Here is a 20,671-nt window from a genome sequence, read left to right as displayed (position 1 = left end):
AACAAAGAACTTGTGTTAAACATGGAAATCTATTAAATACATTGGAAAGAATTGTTAAGCAAACCACATGAGAGATCAGATCAAGAATTATGAGCAGAGGCAAGTTTAGTTTGACAAGGGACAATGTGGAATTATGTATTAGATGGAATCTGTCAAAGAATCTCTTTAAGGGTCTATGGGGTGGTTTAGTCACTTTTAAACTAAGTTTATTTTAGGTTATTTATTTGACAAAAAAAAAAAAAAAAACCTAAGTTTATTTATTTATTTTATAGTTTTTATTAAAGGGTAAACTTGTAATTTTTAAAGGCTATGTCGTAAAAATGGCACGAATTTTTATGGAGAAATTATTTTGACAGGAAAAACATACCGTAAGGATTTATAAGATCATGTTGAGACCCTAAAAATTAGGGGTGAAAAGACAGACGGTTAATAACTAACCCGCTAACCGCTAACGACACTAACTGCTAACCGCACTAACTACTAACTGTTTTTAAAGGCGGTTAGAAAAAATCGCTAACCGCCTAAACCGTTTTAGTTTTTTTAAAAACCATTAACCTCGTTAACTTATATATATATATATATATATATATATATATAGAAACAACATTTTTGTTTTTGTTTTTTTAAGTCATTTTAAAATTTTAAAACTTTTTCTTTAAAAAGCAGTTAGTGATTATTAGAGTTACTAACCACTAACCACCGGTTAACCGTCTAGCGGTTAGGGGAGACGGTTAGTGAATTTTACTAACCGCATTTTTACCCCTATTAAAAATTTACTTATTTGTATGCTCAATTCACTCCTTAATTAAAAAGCAAAATAAATGTAAAGAACCTAAAAATAGAATGTGCATGTCACATCAGAAACGAATGCTGAAAAAATGCAAAATAGTATTTCTCATCTACTTAATAATTTTCTCTAAAACATTAATTAACTACCACTGGTCCACAGGGTTTTATTCGATGAGGCCCAGGCCCAACACCTCTGTATCAGCAGATTCAGCCCCAAAAGGCCTTGGAGCCCAAATCCAGCGATATTAAAGCAGAAACGCAGTGTTGGTGCTTCAATGCTGTTCGGAGTCGGTCAAGCAAGGAAGATATGGGTGAGAGGGTAGTGGAGTGGTCGGGTCTTCCAAAGGAACTTCTGGAAACGATCGGCGAAAGCCTCGACAGCCGTCTCGATGTTCTCCGATCTCGCAGCGTCTGTAGCTCCTGGCGTTCCTCTATCCCTCCCTTTCACGTTCGCTCTCCTCGCTTCCCTCTCAGATTCCCTCCACCCTATATTGCGCCGCCAGTTTATCTCTGCGAAAGCACTCTCTATCTTCTTCAACCGCTAAATCCTTTTCCAACTTCTACTTCTTCTTCTTGCAATAAGGGCTGGTTGATCAAGGTCGAAGACTCAAATTCAGGCAAATTGCGTCTTTTAGATCCGCTCTCCCACCGCTATGTCGGGTACTTTCCTCTTGATTACGCGAAGACGTTGAACTTGGCGAGCTTCCGGATCACCGAATTAAGCAAAGCGTATACGCTTAGAGATGAAATTGTCATCGGACCCACATCAAACAACGAAAGAAAATGTGTTCCCAGTTACCGATTTGCTTGTGGCGTGAAAAAAGCATTGATGATCCCAAATTCGGCACGGACAAGTGCAGACGGTTGTGTGGTTTTCGCCATCTTTCACATCGGGAAATTGGCTTTCGCAAAATTTGGCGATGAGGAATGGACCACTGTGGATGATTGGATTCCTTTTCTTTATAATGATATTTCTGTTTACAATGGCCAACTCCATGTTGTTGATAGATCAGGAATAGTTTCACGGATCGAATATCCACCGTCGAATTTGGTACAGTGTTCGCATCCGCTAACTTGTTCGGCTTCGGGTAGCCAGAAGCATTTGGTGGAGTCGTGTGGATCTCTTTATCTTGTTGATAGATTCGAATACGATGGTCGACTGCGTTATTGTTTCAAAGTGTATAAGCTGGATGCACAGCTAGGCCAATGGTATTCGGTGAAAAGCTTGGGTGATCGAGCGTTTGTCTTGGGAACTGTTTCTTCTTTCTCTGTTTCTGCTCAAGAAATTTTTGGATATAAAGGGAATTGCATTTACTTCACCGATGAACACCGAAGTCAAAGTTGTGTTTTCAATTTGAAGGATCGCAGCATTGGCCGTTTGACATTTTTCACGGATCATTCTCATCCATTCTGTCCTCCCCCAACTTGGCTTAGCCCTATCAATCCATCTTCTTCATCTTGCTGAATGTAAGTATGTGGATCAGGATAATATTTCCTTGTTTTTTCACTCATATGCTATCCTTGAATTCTATATGTTTACTATTATACTATATTTTGAGTTTAATCACAAAACAGTCCATCAACTACTTAGCAAAAAGTTCGTGATAGTGGTGAAATAGATGGTAGATGAAAGCTCGATCACAAGTTGAACCTTTCATAAATCTATCATGTTATTGAATTGGGTGTATATATGTGTGTTTGTTTGTGTATATATGTGGTCTACAATATGTCATTATAGGAGGCAATTAGCACTAGAAAATGAGGATCTTGAGAAAAAGAGGAAGGAACATCTGTAGAGATGCATCTGCTTTTGCAGTGAAGATGCAGTAGGCAGATGAAGATGATGTATCCAACGTCATTGACACTGTTAAGAACAGATAGTCTTGACATACACGACTTATAAAAGGTCAACAAATAGGCCATGAGGTCTTTCCCGCTACAGAAGAGGGTAAATGGGAATGGAGCCTGAAAAGAATATGGTAGGAGCTCAATATGCCACATGATGAGTGCATAAGTTCTGCACTTTTGTTAATTTTCTTTGCTTTCCAAGAGCAAGAGGGATGAATGGTTTGGATTATCCTAGATGATGGAAGTGATTTTTGGACGCTAGAGAGCTTGGATGAACACCAGAGGGAGGGAGTCTCCTTCCAAAATAAGAAGTCTTGACTTGAACAAGGCCATTTAGCTCTTGATCATCTATTTTAAATGCTTTTATGAAGTTTTTAGTCAAGTTTTTTTCCCAAGGAAACCAAGTGGAATAACAGGTTCAGATTGATTGCTTGTAATGCTCTTTTATGGCCCTAGGCCACCATCTTCGCAGGCTAGAGAGGCAACAGATGTATTAATTGCTGGGGCTGTCTGTAAAACATGGTCAAAGAAAGATACCAAACGCCAATGAGATGTATTCATTGAGTCAGTAACCAAAGAAAATGCTTAGATCATTATATCTATGGTTTTTTTTTGTAAGCTTTTGGAGTTTTGTAAATGGGTTCCCGAGTCCCATGCCCTTTGAATGAAATTTGAAAATGTATTTTGCTTTTATCATGGGTGTACTTTAAACTTCAACTTTCATTCCGGCGGGGGTTTAACTAAGAAATTGGATTTCTCGTAGCAATTTCCCACTTGTTTTTTTTTGGATATTTATTGCTTAGATTATCCATCAGGGCTCGGGGCTCCGCTGAAGAATACCGTCGGCCTCTTCTTGATTGGCAAACCGTTGATCTTCAAAATGTGTTGGGGTGGCCGGAACCAAGGAATAATCAAATTGATTTTAAAAAAAAAAAAAAAATGAAGGAAAAATTCCAAAACACACTGTTAATCTGTAATGGGTTGGCCAAGCAATCTAAGATTTCAAATAATCCACAACCCATTATTAATATCAGAGTCTTTAAACAAAGTGACACTTGAGACAGATCATGACATCACAAAATAAAATTGAACTGTATTGATAATAGGCACAACCAAAATTATAGGAATTCAAGGATGGATAGAGATATACAGCAATTTTGTGGCGGATAGTTCATGTGAGAGAACTCTCAGAGCAATCGAGACAACAAACTGCTAAAGATCCGAATCCTTAAAGTACAACAAATTAGATTTTGTATGAGAATAGGAAACTACAATGCCTACAATCATCATTTAGACGTTTGGGCTGTGAGCCAAGATGGGGGAGGCCAAAATATATGAGGATGGTATGGGAAATTTATAATCTTCCCAATCATATGATCATTTAAGTAGAACACCCCAATGTCATTCTCATCACTGAAGTAAATGCAATTCCCTTTACACCCACCACCGAATCGTCGAGCTGAAACAGAAAAAGAACAATCATTCCCCAGGAAGAACACCCGATCACCCAAGCTGTGCACCATAACCCAATCACCGCACTCTTGATCCAGCTTATAAACTTTGAAATCAACTGTTCTTGAACAAACGAGGTATCTACGGAGATTATGATGTCGTGATAACCTCCGTTCCCCGTCAAAGTATCTATCGACAACATAGAATTCCCCGCATGACTCCACCAAATGCTTCTGGGTGCCCAAACCGCATAGCGGAGGGAAAAACTGTATGAGCTTCAATGATGAACATTCGATCCAGAAAACAATTCCCAATCTATCGATGACATAGAATTGGCCCTTGTATACAATAATGTCATCGTAATGAGAATTCTCATCATCTACAAGGGTCCATTTCTGATCTCCATATTTCGCGGAACCCAATTTTCCGCCATCATAAATGGCGAAAATCATGCAATCTTTAACACTAGTCCAAGCAGAGTTGGGGTACAGCACTACTTTACTCACACCATAAATAGGCGTTCCAGCAGAATATTGAAATTTATATGCTTTGCTTACCTCGACAGCCCGAAAATCCAGCAGGTTTATCAGCTTTGGAAAAGAGGCCGGGAGAAGTCCGGTGTGGAGGCTTGAAAGTGGGTTCAATAGGCGTATTTGACCCGTTTCTGACTCTTCAACCTTAATCAACCACCCTTTTGGAGAAGACGAAGAAGAAGAAGACGCTGAAGGGTTTGGATTCTTGTCGGAAGGTTCAAGGCGGTAGATGGTACTCTGAGAGACAAAGGCGTCGACGGCGTTTCCGCTTCTGTCGGCGTAAGGAAAAGGGAGAGGGAAACAAGGAGATATCTCGCGTGAGGAAGGGATCGAGGATCGCCATGAAGTACAGACGCTGCGAAATCGGAGAACATCGATGCCCGCGTCGAGGCTTTTTCCGATGTACGGCAAGATTTCGTCCGGAAGATCGGACCAGTTAACGACGACTTCCTCATCCATAGCTTTGTTGTGGAGGTTGACTTGCAGAGTGACTTCGCACACAACGGAAAAAGACAAGAACCATACGTGTATATTTGAAAGAATATCTATGGCGTATGGGCCGTGGTCCATGTGATATGATAGTTAATATAATTTTGAGTGTTTTATTACTGCTGTTTTTGTTTGCTACTTTTTTCTTCTTTTTTTTCACTTGAAAAAAAATTAATTAATTTTTTTTTTTTACATATCCGCATAAGATGGGAAAGATGATTCGAACTAGTGGCATCCGCTTCATTAGGCGTGATCTCAACCAATTAAGTTAACTCTTTAAGACCTTAAAATACACATCAACGTGTGACATAATTATTTTGCAGCCCTCTATCTTTGGAGCTATCTGAATTACACGCAATGGAACAACTAATTGTGAGGGGCCTAACCTAAGAAAATATCTGTTAGATAACGACCAAGCTTGTTTAGTTATCCATTTATACATAAAATGCTTTAACAACAGTACAACACTACCTTGAGGGCCATGAGCCGTGGGCCATGCTGTCCTTGAGGGTGTTAGCGTACGCCAGAAGGCTCAATATGTTTTGATATGTGATATTAGTTTTGAATTATTTATTAGTTAATATTTTTGTTTTAGAATGAGAAAACAAAAAGGAAAAAGGAGCCATAACTTTTAGAGCAAATGGTTATTTTATATATGAAAAATGCTTAGATGCAACTACTTTTACTATAATTCATTACAAATGGACGTGACAGCCCACGTAATAATCTTATATCACACGCTTATACTTAGACTATTATGTCAATTTATAAGAATGTTATTATATAGACTAGAACAATGGTAATTAGTCTACAGTTTAATTATTGACCTCAAATTTAATTTCCATTTTAATCAAATATTTTATAGTTTTTCCTCTCTACATTAAGAAATAAACGCGCCCTGTTTTATTCCAATTTCTTTAACCCGTAAATTCTATGCAATAGGATGAATTCACGAGCATCATATAATCTATAAAATCTATTAAATATTGTATTGGGTTGAAGAATGTTATTGTTCCTTCTGGTGTTCTTCTACGTGGGTTTTTTTTTTTTTTTTTTAAATGAGGGACTGTGGTAAGTTATTTTTTTCTTCTATTTTTTCAGAAAACAATATTCACTTAGGATCAGGAAAACACTAAGAAGAACTGTAGCATTTCTCTATTGGATATTATCCTAGTTATTGACTCCTTTATCCTACACAACATTGTAGTAATTGAAACACATTTCTGAAGAAGCATGAAAAAAACAACTATCCTTACTGAGAAACAACCAGTACTCTTGTATTCTACAATCAAAAGCCATATCTCCAGACTCCAGTATATCAAGTGAAACAAAATTCAGCCAAAATCTAAAGAAGTACACTACATCTGCAAAACAAAATCAACATCTGAATTATTCTTTAAGGTGATTCTCCAGCAGATTCCATCTGTTACATAACTCCACATTGTCCCTTGTCAAACTAAACTTGCATCTGCTCATAATTCTTGATCTGATCTCTCATGTGGTTTGCTTAACAATTCTTTCCTCTGTCTTTAATAGATTACCATGTTTAACATCAGTTCTTTGTTTCCACACATTGTACACCACTGCTCCAAAGCTGAGTCTGCATAGAGTTGCTCTTAATGTTCGACCCTTCAACTATTTTTCTCCTCAAGATATAATGCCTTCCCAATTGAGGATAGGACCATTAGTCAAACATTTACTTAATGTCTCCCTCCACAACCTTTGTCTGAAACCACATTGGAAAAAGAGATACCCCTACCCTCCACATAACTTCTGCAAAAAACAAAAAAGAGATCGCCCGTGAATCCCCATTTAATAAGGTTTTCTTCTGTTGACAGCCTATCCTCAATTCTTGCTGCCTTCCAGCACCAGTTTCCTTCTTTTAATACCGATGACACCTTATCCTCAATTCTCCCACCAGCATCATTGACAATACGATATCCAAACTTCTCATATAAAACCCCATTCAGATGCCACCAATCATAGATGCTTCTTCCATCTCCCAACTTGAATTGTATACATTTCCTAGTTATGCCCCTAAGCTTTAAGATTTTCCACCAACACCATGAGCATAATTGCGGTATTCTTATTTGCCAAAAACCCCTTTCCCTCAGCATCTTAACACATTCACAATTTTACAGTTAGGAAAATTGATCATTCGCATGTTGTCGCCAAACAAATGAATAGAATGATCATTTCATTCCAGAATCTTATATTCTTGATAACACTCATTTTTATTTCCAATCATTACAGTGTAGGAAAATATATCCTAAGAGGGGTTGAAGCAAAGCTTAATGTCAGAAACTGCTCAGCTTTACATAGCCATCAAACAAATTAGACAGATGGCAGCAGTATGGTCTGCAAAATCCATGCTTCGACCATTTCAGCTTCCTCTAGGTTTGAAGTTCTGAATAGACAGACAGACACATGTTGTGTAGCATAGCATTTTAATTCTATAACAAGATCCAAACATGTGTAATTATACCCATTGCCAACACCCGCAAAATAGAAACAGGACTCCTTACAATTAGCTGTTCCAATGGTGTAATTCAAATAGCTCCATAAAGAGAGGGACTAGAGGGCCAACCTCTCCCATACAGTCTGGGTGTAAGGCCCACTTGTTTGAAACAAATGACCTTGCAGACCCCCTTTTCTGTGGAGCTGTCCAAATCGCATGCAATCAAACAACCAATTGTGAGGGATCCCAACCAAAGAAAATATCTGTTAGAGAACAACCAAGCTGGTTTAGCTATTCAGAAAAACATAACATACATTTATTTATAAAAGGGCAGTCACTTCTTGCCTCAACTAAGGGACTCAACATTTCCTAAACATTGGTGAGTGATGACTAGAAACACATTTTAGCCGTTTTAGAATACAACTAAACAAGTCCAGGGTTCATGTAAATTTCAATGACAAAACAAGCATTTTGGGCTTTTGGAAATCAAGGTAAAACAGAGCAACGCAAATTACAACAAGTTTTGAGGGCTAGTTTTTCTGGTTTATCACATTTCAGGCATATCGTAGATGAGATGGCTTGGAATTTCTACAAAATACTAGCTCATGAGTAGATTTATACCAAGTTCAATCACCACTAAAACAACGTGCTATTGGAAAAATATAAGAGCATATCACAATAGAAGTAAACACACCAATAGAGAGAGTTCAAGGATAGCTTCCTTCATACTTACATTCATGGATTAGCAGAGGTAAGCCAAGTTGGGGCTTCCCAGAATAGATGAGAATCATCCATGGAAAATTCGAAATCGGCAAAGCTGCTATCCTCTAAACTAAAAACATGAGTTTCATGTTGATCAAAGAAGTAAATGCAATTCCCTTTACATCCCACAAACTCTTGAGCCAAAACGGAGAGACACCAATCAGTGCTCAAAACAAATGCTCGATCACCCAAGCTTCTCAACAAAACCCATCCACACTCCTCTTCATCCAACTTATACACTTTGAAATCAACTGTCTTGGGAAAACATGGCTGCGTCACTATCGTCCTCCATTCCCTGTCAAGGTATCGATCAACAACATAAAGAGCTCCACACGACTCCACCAGATGCTTCTGATTACCCAAACCACACAGCGGAGGCGAAAACGGTACCAGCTCCAAAGATGAACATCTGATCCATGAAACATTTCCCAATCTATCAACAACATAGAACTGACCCTTGTAAACAATAATATCATCGTATTCAACACTCGCATCACCGACAAGGGTCCACTTCTCATCCCCAAATTTCGCGAAAGCCAATTTCCCATCACTAAATATCACGAAAACCGCAGACTCATCAGCATCAGTCCAAGCTGAACTCGGTATCATCACAACTTTGTTCACCCAAGGAACAGAGCGGTAACTGAGGGCAGAACTTCTTTCAGTTTCTGATCTGCGTGGAGTGGGAACGTGAAATCCAAGCATATGCGCTTTTCTTAATTCCACGACCCGGAAGTTCAATAAGTTCAGAGTATTTGGGGGAACAGGGGAGAACCTGTATTTGTGGCTGGGGAGTGGATCTAAAAGATGTAATTTGCCTGAATTTGACTCTTGGACCTTGATTAACCAGCCCTTATTGCAAGAAGAAGAAGATGAAGTTGGAAAAGGATTTTCCGGTTGAAGAAGATAGAGAGTGCTCTCGCAGAGATAAAGTTGCGGTTGTGGGACTCGTAGCATTGACGCTGACTCGAGCGCGCTGAAAGGTTCAGGGAATTTGAGAGGGAAGCGAGGAGAGTGAGCGTGAAAGGAAGGGATAGAGGAACGCCAGGAGGTACAGACGCCGCGAAATCGGAGAACATCGACGCGAGCGTCGAGGCTTTTTCCGATCATTACCAACAGATCCCTCGGAAGATTCGACCATTCCACTCTTTCACCCATATCTGTGTTCGTTGACTAATAACCCTCGACACAACTTATCTGAACCACCAACCTTAAATTAGAGTACTTTATTGTTTTATCTGTGCCACTGCATATATAAAGGAAATTGGAATTATCATTTAATATTATCTTTCTATGTCAATTAATCTGCAAATGTGTAAGAGGATATTTGATTTAAAAATTATACTTGATTAATTACTGCTATATACTATACTATACACACCTCTTACTTATAGTGTACACGGTCATTGCCAATTTGGCCATTGTAAAAAATAAAATTCTAAGGGCTCATGACCGCATCACCCTAGTAAAATAAGAATTGTTAGTAAAGATATTAATAAGCAAGAGCTATTAATTGATAAGAAATATTCTGAATATTATGATAATATCAAAATGAAGAAGCTCAATTCCAGCTCAAGCTCCCATGAATTCAAGATTATGGATGACTACATTCAGGTTTATCTTTACATGATAGCTGTTGAGTTCTATCTCAATTCTGTATTTTCAAACCAACTCAAACAATGAGAACCAGTACAAGTGTACTTCAACTCTCAAGCCTATAAATAAGCCGCTACACGATGTACAAAGACATCTTCTCATACTCTCTCTCAGAGCTCAATTAGTTTCTTTGTATTGAATGATTATGCGCAGAAGCACGATCTTTCCCTGTGAAGAAAATTGTTCTAACATGGTCTTATGCCATTCAATATACAATGGATACGCAAGATAACATGAAAACACAGAATTTTACTTATTTTCTTCGAGAAATCAATTGACAAAACCCAGTGAGCCACTGCGTAATATTAGTAAATATAGTTAGAATTATGGATTGCACCAACAGCTTACGTGTTTATAATAAAATATAGATGAAAAATAAACATCCATGAAAAAGATGGTCCAACCATATTTATTTCTGTTCATGCTTGAATATAAACATCAAACATTACGGATTACAGATTCAAATTATTGACACAAATTCAAGGGTTAGATGATGAGGTTGTTGCTTAACTAGAGGACATGGTCAAACATGGACCATTGCCAACTGGCTAAAATTCATGGGTTTCACAAATCTTGGTCCTCCGCCATAGAGGGTTAGGGCTGCCAATACTGAAGCAAATGCCGTCGGATGAAAGAAGTCCCAGAATAAGTACTCGCGACGATTAGAGCAAAGGTTTGGGTCAAAAAACTTAACACAGGGTCCTTCTCCAGTGAAATTTCCTGTTCCACAGCAAGCTCCTTTGACGTCCTTGAAGCTTGAGACGTCGGAGGAATACATCATTTCTTTTAGGGTCTAGATCATGTCATCAATAAAAAAATATATATAAAAAAAAAAGGGTTGTTAGGGGCGATCAAACTATCCAAAAGAGGTGGTGGCACCACCTCCGATGAGAATATTCAAGGGTGGGCACAAGGAGTTGGAACATGTGTTTGAGGTCCAGTTCTAACTAAAACTGAATCCAAGCTGTCGATCTTTTTCGATCCTGATTAGTTGATAAAACTCTTTGATCGATGTCAATAATTAAGTAGAATTGGGTCCACAGTAAATATATTGGGGCTTTTATTTATTTATTTTTTTTATGCCCTAATGAGTATGAACACATTTGATGAGCTTACCGAAGGCCAAGGGGTCTTCAATGATATTAATGGTCATTTCATAGGCATTTCCGAGTGAATGCTTCATTTCTTTCAATTGAAAGCTCAAGGCTTGCAAGAGACCCCCCATTCTGGTGTGGGACATCCGAGCTAACTCATTCAACTCCTCCTTGCAATGCCCACTGGTATTGTTAGCACGTTGAGATGGCAAGCATCCAACTGGTGCAACACTCACAATGCCAAATTTTCGAGCCCCCAGGTCATATAGATTCTGCCATTGCAAATGCCAAAAAACTTTTTCAATATGCTTTTCCAAAAGTAATGTTACTTTTCACTCTTATTGTAGGTCAATTAACATAACGTGTTTTAAGTAATTTTTCATGTTAGATACTTCAAAAAAGAATAACGTTATTCTTTACATTCATTTATCACATCTATATATGCAATACTGGCTGATCTAACATGTTTTAAATAACTGACACAAAAATTCACTTAAAACACACCACATTTTCCGATGTGATATAGATGTAATAAATGAATGTGAAATGTTATGTCAGCCAATGCAAAATTGGTGTGAAAAGTAACATTACTCTAATTTTTACTACAATTTCTTACAAATTAACGTGACAATCCATGTGACATTGCTACATTAGCTATAATCAAATTGTTTAGTAACTGATATGTTAAGTACCATTGCCACATAAACTATCATGCACATCAATTTGTAAAAAAACTTATAATAAAAATGTAATATTTCTAACCACATGCACTTCTTCTTTTTCTTTTTAAATACGCCATAATCAAGTTGCTATAGTCTTTGAAAAAAAAAAAAAAAGGAAAGGGCAAGGAATCAAATACGTACAGACCTTTAAATGGTTGTGGAAAGAGAATTCGAGAGTGTCCATGAAGTCTTGCTTGGATAAAGTAGTGCTATTAAAATCTTGATAATCAAAGATGTCGTTACTTCCAACACTAATGAAGAACAAAGACTTGGAAAGCACACCAGCAATCTCTGTTGGACCCATAATCTCACTTATGTTTCCACGAACCATTTCAAATTGTTGGACCTGCTTTCCCATTGAAACCACCTCTTTCTACAAGATTTCCACGTAACTAAGTTTAGAATGTGTCCAATTTTTGACAAATATACATACCAATTTTAATATGACTCATTTAATTAAATGAGCCAAATTCTATAAAAATTGTGAGCGCTGTGAAATATATGAAAGAACAAAAATAAGGTAAAACTATACTTTACCCATTTGATTAGTCCTGTAGCGTCGAGAATTCCAGCCCCGGCAGAAGCGAAGTTCACACCTCGTAGCATGTTCTGCTTAAAACTGAACTGACGGCTACAAGAAGGAGAAAAGGTGGCGGACTCCTCTTATAGCCAAATAGCCTCGCTAATCAATTCAGAAAACATATATATAAGCTTTTCAGTAATTAAATTCAAATGCGATCGAGTAGAATTAATGGACGTAAACTACGTACGCCTTTTGATTTGCATGCATGCATGCTAATTAATTATTATTATTTAATTAATCTCAGATGACTATTAAAAAGAAGTTTTTGTTAATTACCAATTTGGTCAGCAGTGTTGAAGCCATTACTGAACCTCCCTGTTGGCCTCGAGAAGGGATAATCGATCCCGTCATAAGGGAAGTTGGCCAGCGCAGTGGTGTTGGGCAAAAAGTTGTTTGTCCCAACGTCGGCAGTTGAATCTCCGAATATGAAAATCGCCGGCGCTTCTGCCTTGGCTACGTGCATGGCCAAAGAAAGGAAAAGAAAGCAACAAAATGAAACATGACAACATATATATGCTTGCCATGAGAGAATTTCTTTGTATGATATGCTACACAACTTCAGGATTTCTAGTATTTATACAGAAAGTCTCAAGAATGACAATTAAGCAGGTGACGTTAATGGTGTCATTGTCCAATCCGGCTACAAAGTAGCCTACTAAAACAAAGAGAATATATATATGGTCATATATATAGTAATAAATTTTAATGTCTTAGGTAAGAACGATTTGAGTCGTTTTCAGGCTTCTAAAGACCCCAATAGGCTTCGCTCTCCCTATAGAATATTGGAGAATATGTCAAGAAATTATCCTGGAAATATCAATATTTGTCGCATTGCATAATCTCCTATTCGAAAGAGGAAGGGATTTACTTGTCTGTTTGCTTGTGGAAGATGTTCGAACATTTTAAAACGTGCATGCATGGTCGATCTATATATATTTATTGTTGTTGAGGATATATAGGAATATGAACAATGAGGGAAAAGATCATCAGCAACGGTCAAAAACCAAATGAGAAAAAGGGAAAACTCCAACGTTCATGTTCCCTCTACAACATTGTTTTCCATGTACAGAAAAATTACGATTAATTCATACAGATTATGTCTCCCAAGTTTCTTGTATAAATAATTCATCATGACGTGGATCGATAATTCATCAATTAGTATGTTGTTCTTCATTTCTATATATTAGTCTCTCTCACTAGCTATGTTGCGTTTTATCAATTGTTGGTTCTTTTTGTCTGACTAATTGTATAGTAGTTGTGTCATGTGTGGACGAGCATCTCTCTTGCAAAGTTGATTAATATGCCACCGATGCATAAGTCTTGGAAATTATGTGTACGTAGATACCATATGAAATAATGTAAAATGAATTTTACATTAATTATTTACATTATTTACTTATGCTAAACTAAGCCTATATATTGCGAGTGTATGCGAGTGTTCAGATTTGTATTAAGAAAAAGCATGACAAAAGTGAGTGATTAATATAATTTATAAAAAAAATATATAAATTTGCTCCACGATCGAGTAATTAATAATTGTGCAATTTTATTTTTAAATCCAACTCTTATTAGCTCTCGAATTTTTTGATAGTTTTCACTTCACTCATTTTTTCCAAAAAGTGAAAAAGGGAACGTAAACAATTTTGTCACATAAGTTAAAAAATAATTTTTTCACTTTATAAAAAAATCTAAAAAGGCAAATATATAGGGGTGGGCCAGTGGCTCGTAGGGGTGTCAAAAATTACCGGGGAACCGGAACCGGAACCGGAAAACCGGGAAACCGGAAACCGGAAAACCGGGGTCCCGGTTCCGGTTCCGGTTTGAAAAATCTAAAAACCGGGTACCCCGGTTCCGGTACCAGTTTTTGGTACCCGGTTTTTACCGGGAATACCGGAACCGGGTTTCCATTTTATTTAATAATATTTATATATTATTATATTTATATATTAATATATATATATTATATATATTAATATTTTTTACACTTAGGTTTAGGTTTAGGGTATTTTAAAAAATTAAATTTTTATTTCTAAGGCCCAAATAGGCAAAAACAATGATTTTTTTAGGATTTTTGGACTTTTTAAGGTTTATTTTTTAATTATTTGGAACAATTACAACAAAGCCCATTTAATTTAGACAAAAAAACTAATAGATTTTTCAAAAAATGGGCCAACTTATGAAAAAAAAAATTGGTTTATTTTAGGCCCAATACCTAAAATAAGCCCAAAAATCAATTTAAAAAAAAAAACCGGTTACCGGACCGGGTAATACCGGAACCGGCCGGTAACCGGGACCCCGGTTAACCGGGGTCCCGGTTCCGGTTCCGGTTTCTCAAAATTGAGAACCGGGGTACCCCGGTTCCGGTTCCGGTTTTGGCCAAAAACCGTGAAACCGGACCGGATTGACACCCCTAGTGGCTCGCTCGTGAGGGGGTGGTCGTGGTCATGTGAGCCGCCCCTTTGCTGGTGGTGGCTACCCCTTGTAGGGGTGGAGGATTGGGGCCACCCCTACCATATCTTTTTTTCTATATTTATTTATTTATTTTAAGTAAAAGTAACGTTTTTTTTAACTAATGTGACTTTAACCACATTAATTAATGACATGTAAGCAGTTTTAGATGGTCCCGGATGGAAAGAATGAAGTAAAAAACTCGAAAACTTTAGGATCGGAGTTAAAAATCAGATTTAAAAATCGGAGTAAATTGAATTTATGTGATTACTTAGGGAATAAATTTATATTTTTCTTATAATTTAATTAGACTCAAATCTAGGAATTGAAATGTTTAATTAATCTCACCCCCCTTGCTTAGATTTGACGTACGTATTGATTTACCTAATGAACATTAATATCAAAGCAGACACTACAATACGTGTTCATTAATTAATGTACCAATTATGAAAGTTATTATGCAATTTTTTGTTTTTTTGTTTTTTTTTTGTTTTTTGAGAAGGTTATTGTGCAATAATATCTCTCAGTTTGACTACTAGCTTTGGGTTGAACTCAATTGAGAGAAAGCGTCCAATTTTTTTTATTTTTTATTTTCACCAAACAGTGTATATCAAAATGGCATTGATCGAGCCCAAAGCCCTCAAGGGGTTCATTGATCTACACCAAACAGTACTGTATATCAAAGAGCTTAATTATACATTGAAGATTACTGAACCTTTCAAATTTAATCCATAAAAGAAAATGAGGAAAATGGTGGAATATTATTTTTAGTTATCAAGCATATATATAGAGTTGGCAGAAATTCATTGGCACCACCATTTGCTGTGGACCTGAACATAGAAGAGCAGCTGCGAGCCGAGAAGCGAATTCTGTGGGATGGTACTGGTCCCAGAACATGTAGTCATCGCGCTTCGGACATAAATTGGCATCCGGTTCGCATGGTGTAGTAGCATTGAACCTCCCTTTTCCGCAACAAGCTTGTTGGATCTCCTTAAAAGCTACAAATTTTGCATTATTCGGAACCATAAATCATTTTTAAATGAAAGTTGTGTGAAGGAAATCTATAAGTAAATGTGTTTGGATCCGAATTTCCAACAATTTTGATGTCTGATTGTTAGTAAATGTGAGAGAACCTTTTATAAGGTCCATCTATCTGTTCAAATAGATACGCTTCATAAGAACTTTGACATCATATATATACATGCACGCCATCTGTTTGATAATTTTCTGATTTGTTTAGAGGGCGAAAACTTACGAGATCGCTGAGAGCCGTTAATAATAGTCTGTGTCATTTCATATGAGTTTGCAAGAGAGTAGTGCATTGCTGGGTACTCTGAGCTTAAATTTTGCAAGAGGCCTTCCAATTCCTTATGGAAAACTTGAGCACAGGCATTCAATCCCTCCATGCACCCACCAGTATCATTCAAAGAACGTTGGTATGGGCAGCACCCAATTGATGGCACACGCATTATGCCAAATTTTACTGCTCCAAGGTCTAAAAGATTCTGAGCTTCGCAAAAACACATAAATAAACATATGAGATAATTTTTTTTTTAACGAAAAAAAAAAAAAAAAAACTAAAAAGCTAAAAAGAAGAAAAGAGGAAGTTTCCCAAATTTCAATTTCTCACTCTCTTAGTAATCAGATTAACAAAGCATGCGAAAAATGCATGTGAGAATCATGCAGTTTAAATACAAATGTCACTTTAATCAATTATGTTAAAAACAGTTCTCAAATCTCATTTGAAAGAAAACTGTCACAAGATTCAAACTAAACTTGATCCATTCATTTTGGATTCTAATCCGAGCAAATGTATGAGTCCCTATGATTAGCAGGGACGGAGCCAGAAAATTTTATGGAAGGGGGCCAGCCAAATTTTTTTTGTTCGATTTTTTAGAATTTTTTTATTAAAAAAAATTATTTTTGTTGTTTTTTATGAACTAAAGACTACTGTAAAGGCAAAAAAAAAAAAGAACATTTGAAAGTAATGGCCAAAAATAAAAAAAACTTAGTGGGTATGGGCCAGCAAAATTAAAAATAGGGTCAAAAAATTTTATTGCATATGGCCAAAAAATTTAAAAATAGGGCCAATTTTTATTTTTTTTTACGGGGCCAAATGACTAAAATTAAAACTTTAATTTTACTTTTTTTACTTTTTTTTATTATTTTTTTAACTTATAATTTTTTTTTTCCTTATTTTGGGGTTTTTATTATTTTTTTTACTTATAATTTTTTTTTCCTTATTTTGGGGGGGGGACCATGGCCCACCCCAGTCCCCCCCTCCCTCCGTCTCTGCCTATGAGACCATCTGCATGCCCAAGTTGGGAGGTAGTTAATAATTCAGACAATAAATATGAGAGAGTTTTTATAAGGCCTACCTATCTAAGAAAGGGGCGAGTTGCTCAAAATTTCATCGGACAAATAGTTCTCATAGAAACTCTCTCATATTTATAGTCTAAATTGCTAACAATCTAAATAGCAAAATTGTATCTATTTGTAGTAGTAGGATGTCATGCACGTACCTTCAAATGAGTGCTATAATTAGTGATTAAAGAAGTAATGAAGTCTTGTTCGCAGGTGTGAGTAATGTTAAAATGTTCAAACATGTCATTGCTTCCCACGCTGATGAGAAAAAACGACTTGCGAATCTTAGTCTCGGCATCTCCACCTAATGCTTCAGACAGGTTGCCGCAAACGGTTGCGAATTGTTGGACCTGTTCCCCCATTGGAACAACCTTTGTCTGTTTTTGGAAGATGTTTTTTTAAAAAAAAAAATAATAATAATAATAATAAAATAAATGATGTGACATAAATATGAAAATAATTTTGTGATTTTCTTGTTTTTGTTTTTTTTTGCAAATGCTTGACTTAATTAAATTTATATATCCTACTCCTAGCAATAAAAAAAGAAAAATGAAGAAATAAAAAGAAAAACATGGTGATGGGAATGGATTAATAATTCTGAAAAAAGAGGGAGCTTACGTACATATGGAACTTTTCCAGTATTGTCAAGAAGTCCGGATCCTCCTGAGGCGAAGTTAAGGCCCTTGAAGTTTTGGATACTCCTAAGATGCTGCTTATGCTTGTAAAGAACGTAGAGGAAAGATGGCGGGCTCTCTTTGAAATCCATTAACTGGACTAATCTCAATTAATTAAGTAACAATAATAAGATCAGTGTATTACTGTATTAACCGACATAAAAGTAAAAGTGAATATAGGAAACCAATTAAAAAAAAAAAAAAAACCCAACAATGAAGCTCTAAATAAATGGAATTTTTTTTTCCCCTCTAAGTTGGACCAAAGGAAATTTCTCTAAATGAGTCTATTAAACTGGATATATTCTTAGAGCATTCACAAATCAACAAACACGTTGATAATGAAAACTGAAATGTTGAACTCAAAAGATGTATTCTCCATACGATCATGATCCTCTTATAACAATCTTACGAGTTAGAAAGGCAAGAAACTAATTTGAGCGGACTTCTAGCAGAGCGTTTTGTCTTGACTTCGCTCATGCCAACTTTTAGCAAACTTTTAACAGAGTGCTCTCCAAGTCTCGTTGATTCTTTTTAAAAAAAACCTATGCTTTACACAAATGTAAAAATGTAATAAAAATAATAACCAAATTAGTCATGAGGGTGCTATGCATGGGTGCATATATAGATAGATATAGTCTCTCGCCGATTGAATCAGCAGTGTTATAGCTGTTACTAAACCTTCCAGTTGGGGGGGAACCATGATAGTCAACACCATTATGAGGCATATCGGCCCTTGCTCCACTCTCTGGTATGAAATTATTTGTCCCAATATCCACAGTCGAGTCCCCCAATATGAAAATAGCTGCAGGCGTACGTGTCATAGCTTTTGCAGACACATGCGAGCCGATCATCGTCAGAGTCATGACGACAAGGAAAAGGGAGACTGAAACAAACATTCTTGTCTTGGCCATGGTCGGGGTTAGGGTCGTCAATCTTGTTAACTCCATCTTATTCTCACTCTAAGCTTTATTTTCTGCTAATTAACATGCTTAATCACTGCATATTTATAAGTACAAAGTGTTAAACAAAAAAAAAGAAGAAGAAAGAAGTACGTACAAGCGGCAGGTCCTAGATGCTAATTGTATTGAGGGGTCATTGTCCAAAGTTCCAGTCTGTATAGAGCTAGCTAGCTAGTATATATATAAAAGAACAAAAAGGTTTGATTTGTTTGGCGGATTGTCCAAGTGATCACCATGATGCTATTTGATAATATAGATTGTGTTTCAAGTTCCAATTTATAATATTATTGTTTAAATATTAATTAAATAATTAATTTCATAATTTTCTACCCATTTAATTAAGCTTCACATGGGTATGCCTTGGGTAACTTTGGTACTAAGATACTTGATATCTTTGAAAACTTACTTTGTACCGTACGTAAACTTTTCCTTACAACTTCCTTTAAAAACTATTTTCTTCAATTCCTTTCACAATAGTGATGTGACTCATGTGATCATACTGCAGCTGTGATTGAGAGCACGCCAGGCAGCAAAATTTTTTTTTTAATATTTTAATTAAAAAAAAAAAAATTGCTAGCGTGCTCATGCTATTTATCTTCACCCCTGCAAACACATGACCTTGTTATACTTTAAATTACGTAAAGTGTGGGCTCATATTCATAGCAAACATCAAGTTTCGTTCAAACTAAACTTGGCAGCCACCTAAATAGTAAGTCCCGGCCAACTCGAATGTCTACCGCATGCGACATGTGTCTCTCCTTCGAACGAAAACCCTTCTCTTAATTACTCTCTAAGAAAATTGACACGTGGCAATTGGCATGACATTTGACATGTGGCAATAGACACATGGCATGTTGCCAAGTGGCATCTGTTTTGTGGAATTGAACATGCAGGCATGTTAACACGTGGCATGGTAGACATCTAACATGTCATGGCGTGGCAATTTGACATGTTGACACATGGCATGGCATGAGTCGCATGACATGACAATTGGGCATGTGTTAGATCGTGACACATTCTAATGAGTTTGTTTTCGTTCGAACGAACTCCATCTCATTTTAATAAGAAACACTTTTTCCATATTTTTAAAGTTTTTATTTATTTTATTTTATATATGTTTCCTATTTTTGTAGCTTCTATTTATCATGGGTGTTGCCGATAAAGTTATAAACATTGAGTTAGTAGTTGTTTGTGCAATTTGTAATGTGCTTGTCATTTTATCTTTTTTCTCACCTTTTATGAATCTGTGATTCGAGGAGTATATACCGTTATTCTTAATTAATAAGTAATTCCCACATTCCTTGATATAGTCAATGAGCTGGATCTTCATGGCAACTATCTTCTCCGTCTCTCTCTAAATGTAGCTCTCAAGCCAACTAATACACCATTCCTTCAACACTCTCTAGACCCTTCTAGTGTATGACGTGCCAATCCCATTGATGGCTTCAAACACATAATTTCAGAGAAGATAGCCGTCTTGATCACATCATCAAGCTTAAATAAGAAGAATTCATTCACATGTACATTTGGAACACAATTGGTATTAGAAAATGTAGGATTGGGTATCGGTTAAATTGATAAGGGTAAAAGTATTTTCCCCCAATGAACCAAAAAAGTCAGCTAAATCAGTTAATTAACCAACTTCATACCAATCAGAATAAATTTCAATTATTTTGGTTAAGTTGGTTAATGGGGTGAAGTCAGTTAAAATTGGTTGGTTAAGTCAGTTAGTCATGATGGGTTTTTTATATTGGGCAAAGCCTATTTTCATGGGCCCAAATGGATTTTTTTTGGGGCTAAACAAGTGATGCAAAAAACTACTGAGGACCAAAGTCGATTA

At 36.6% G+C, this 20,671-nt stretch overlaps 4 protein-coding genes across 10 annotated transcripts; 1 reads left to right on the top strand and 3 right to left on the bottom strand.

Moving 5' to 3' along the window:
* The first annotated feature begins 957 nt into the window (after positions 1-957).
* LOC132170805 (F-box protein At2g17036) lies at positions 958-4,744 on the top strand. Of its 4 annotated transcripts, none has more exons than XM_059581916.2 (2): positions 958-2,256; positions 4,655-4,744. In XM_059581916.2, the coding sequence occupies exon 1, from the start codon at positions 1,097-1,099 to the stop codon at positions 2,252-2,254; it is 1,158 nt and encodes a 385-aa protein (XP_059437899.1). In that variant the 5' UTR covers positions 958-1,096; the 3' UTR covers positions 2,255-2,256; positions 4,655-4,744. The 4 variants fall into 4 exon arrangements, with proteins under 4 accessions (XP_059437899.1, XP_059437901.1, XP_059437900.1 ...); XM_059581918.2 differs by lacking the exon at positions 4,655-4,744 and adding an exon at positions 3,453-3,470; XM_059581917.2 differs by lacking the exon at positions 4,655-4,744 and adding an exon at positions 3,110-3,395.
* On the bottom strand, positions 3,785-5,218 carry LOC132170806 (F-box protein SKIP23). The gene has a single exon (XM_059581919.2). The coding sequence runs from the start codon at positions 5,190-5,192 to the stop codon at positions 3,924-3,926; it is 1,269 nt and encodes a 422-aa protein (XP_059437902.2). The 5' UTR covers positions 5,193-5,218; the 3' UTR covers positions 3,785-3,923.
* A 1,041-nt stretch (positions 5,219-6,259) lies between these two features.
* LOC132172044 (putative F-box protein At1g65770) lies at positions 6,260-9,528 on the bottom strand. Of its 4 annotated transcripts, none has more exons than XM_059583472.2 (2): positions 8,303-9,528; positions 6,260-7,832 (listed from the first exon to the last, which is right to left on the bottom strand). In XM_059583472.2, the coding sequence occupies exon 1, from the start codon at positions 9,487-9,489 to the stop codon at positions 8,305-8,307; it is 1,185 nt and encodes a 394-aa protein (XP_059439455.2). In that variant the 5' UTR covers positions 9,490-9,528; the 3' UTR covers positions 6,260-7,832; positions 8,303-8,304. The 4 variants fall into 4 exon arrangements, with proteins under 4 accessions (XP_059439455.2, XP_059439454.2, XP_059439456.2 ...); XM_059583471.2 differs by having other exon boundaries at positions 6,260-7,772; XM_059583473.2 differs by having other exon boundaries at positions 6,261-7,228.
* A 1,543-nt stretch (positions 9,529-11,071) lies between these two features.
* LOC132173011 (GDSL esterase/lipase 6-like) lies at positions 11,072-18,783 on the bottom strand. The gene is made up of 9 exons (XM_088512416.1): positions 18,457-18,783; positions 17,821-17,967; positions 17,357-17,548; positions 16,090-16,339; positions 15,665-15,832; positions 12,663-12,839; positions 12,341-12,465; positions 11,949-12,176; positions 11,072-11,353 (listed from the first exon to the last, which is right to left on the bottom strand). Exons 1-9 carry the CDS (start codon positions 18,781-18,783, stop codon positions 11,072-11,074), a joined length of 1,896 nt encoding a protein of 631 aa, XP_088368542.1.
* Between the last annotated feature and the right edge of the window lie 1,888 nt (positions 18,784-20,671).

The sequence above is a fragment of the Corylus avellana genome, chromosome 1, assembly GCF_965113065.1.
Source record: "Corylus avellana chromosome 1, dhCorAvel1.hap1.2, whole genome shotgun sequence".
NCBI lineage: Eukaryota > Viridiplantae > Streptophyta > Magnoliopsida > Fagales > Betulaceae > Corylus > Corylus avellana.
The sequence above is the reverse complement of the archived record's forward strand: the minus strand, read 5'-3'. Positions and strand labels throughout refer to the sequence as shown.

Coding starts and splice junctions, on each gene's coding strand:
- LOC132172044 (XM_059583472.2), bottom strand. CDS start 9,489: ATGGGTGAAAGAGTGGAATGGTCGAATCTTCCGAGGGATCTGTTGGTA.
- LOC132170806 (XM_059581919.2), bottom strand. CDS start 5,192: ATGGACCACGGCCCATACGCCATAGATATTCTTTCAAATATACACGTA.
- LOC132173011 (XM_088512416.1), bottom strand. CDS start 18,783: ATGGCCAAGACAAGAATGTTTGTTTCAGTCTCCCTTTTCCTTGTCGTC. Junction 16,340..17,356: donor ATTATAGCACTCATTTGAAG/GTACGTGCATGA, acceptor TGCGAAGCTCAG/AATCTTTTAGACCTTGGAGC. Junction 12,840..15,664: donor AGCTGCTCTTCTATGTTCAG/GTCCACAGCAAA, acceptor CCATGCACGTAG/CCAAGGCAGAAGCGCCGGCG.
- LOC132170805 (XM_059581916.2), top strand. CDS start 1,097: ATGGGTGAGAGGGTAGTGGAGTGGTCGGGTCTTCCAAAGGAACTTCTG.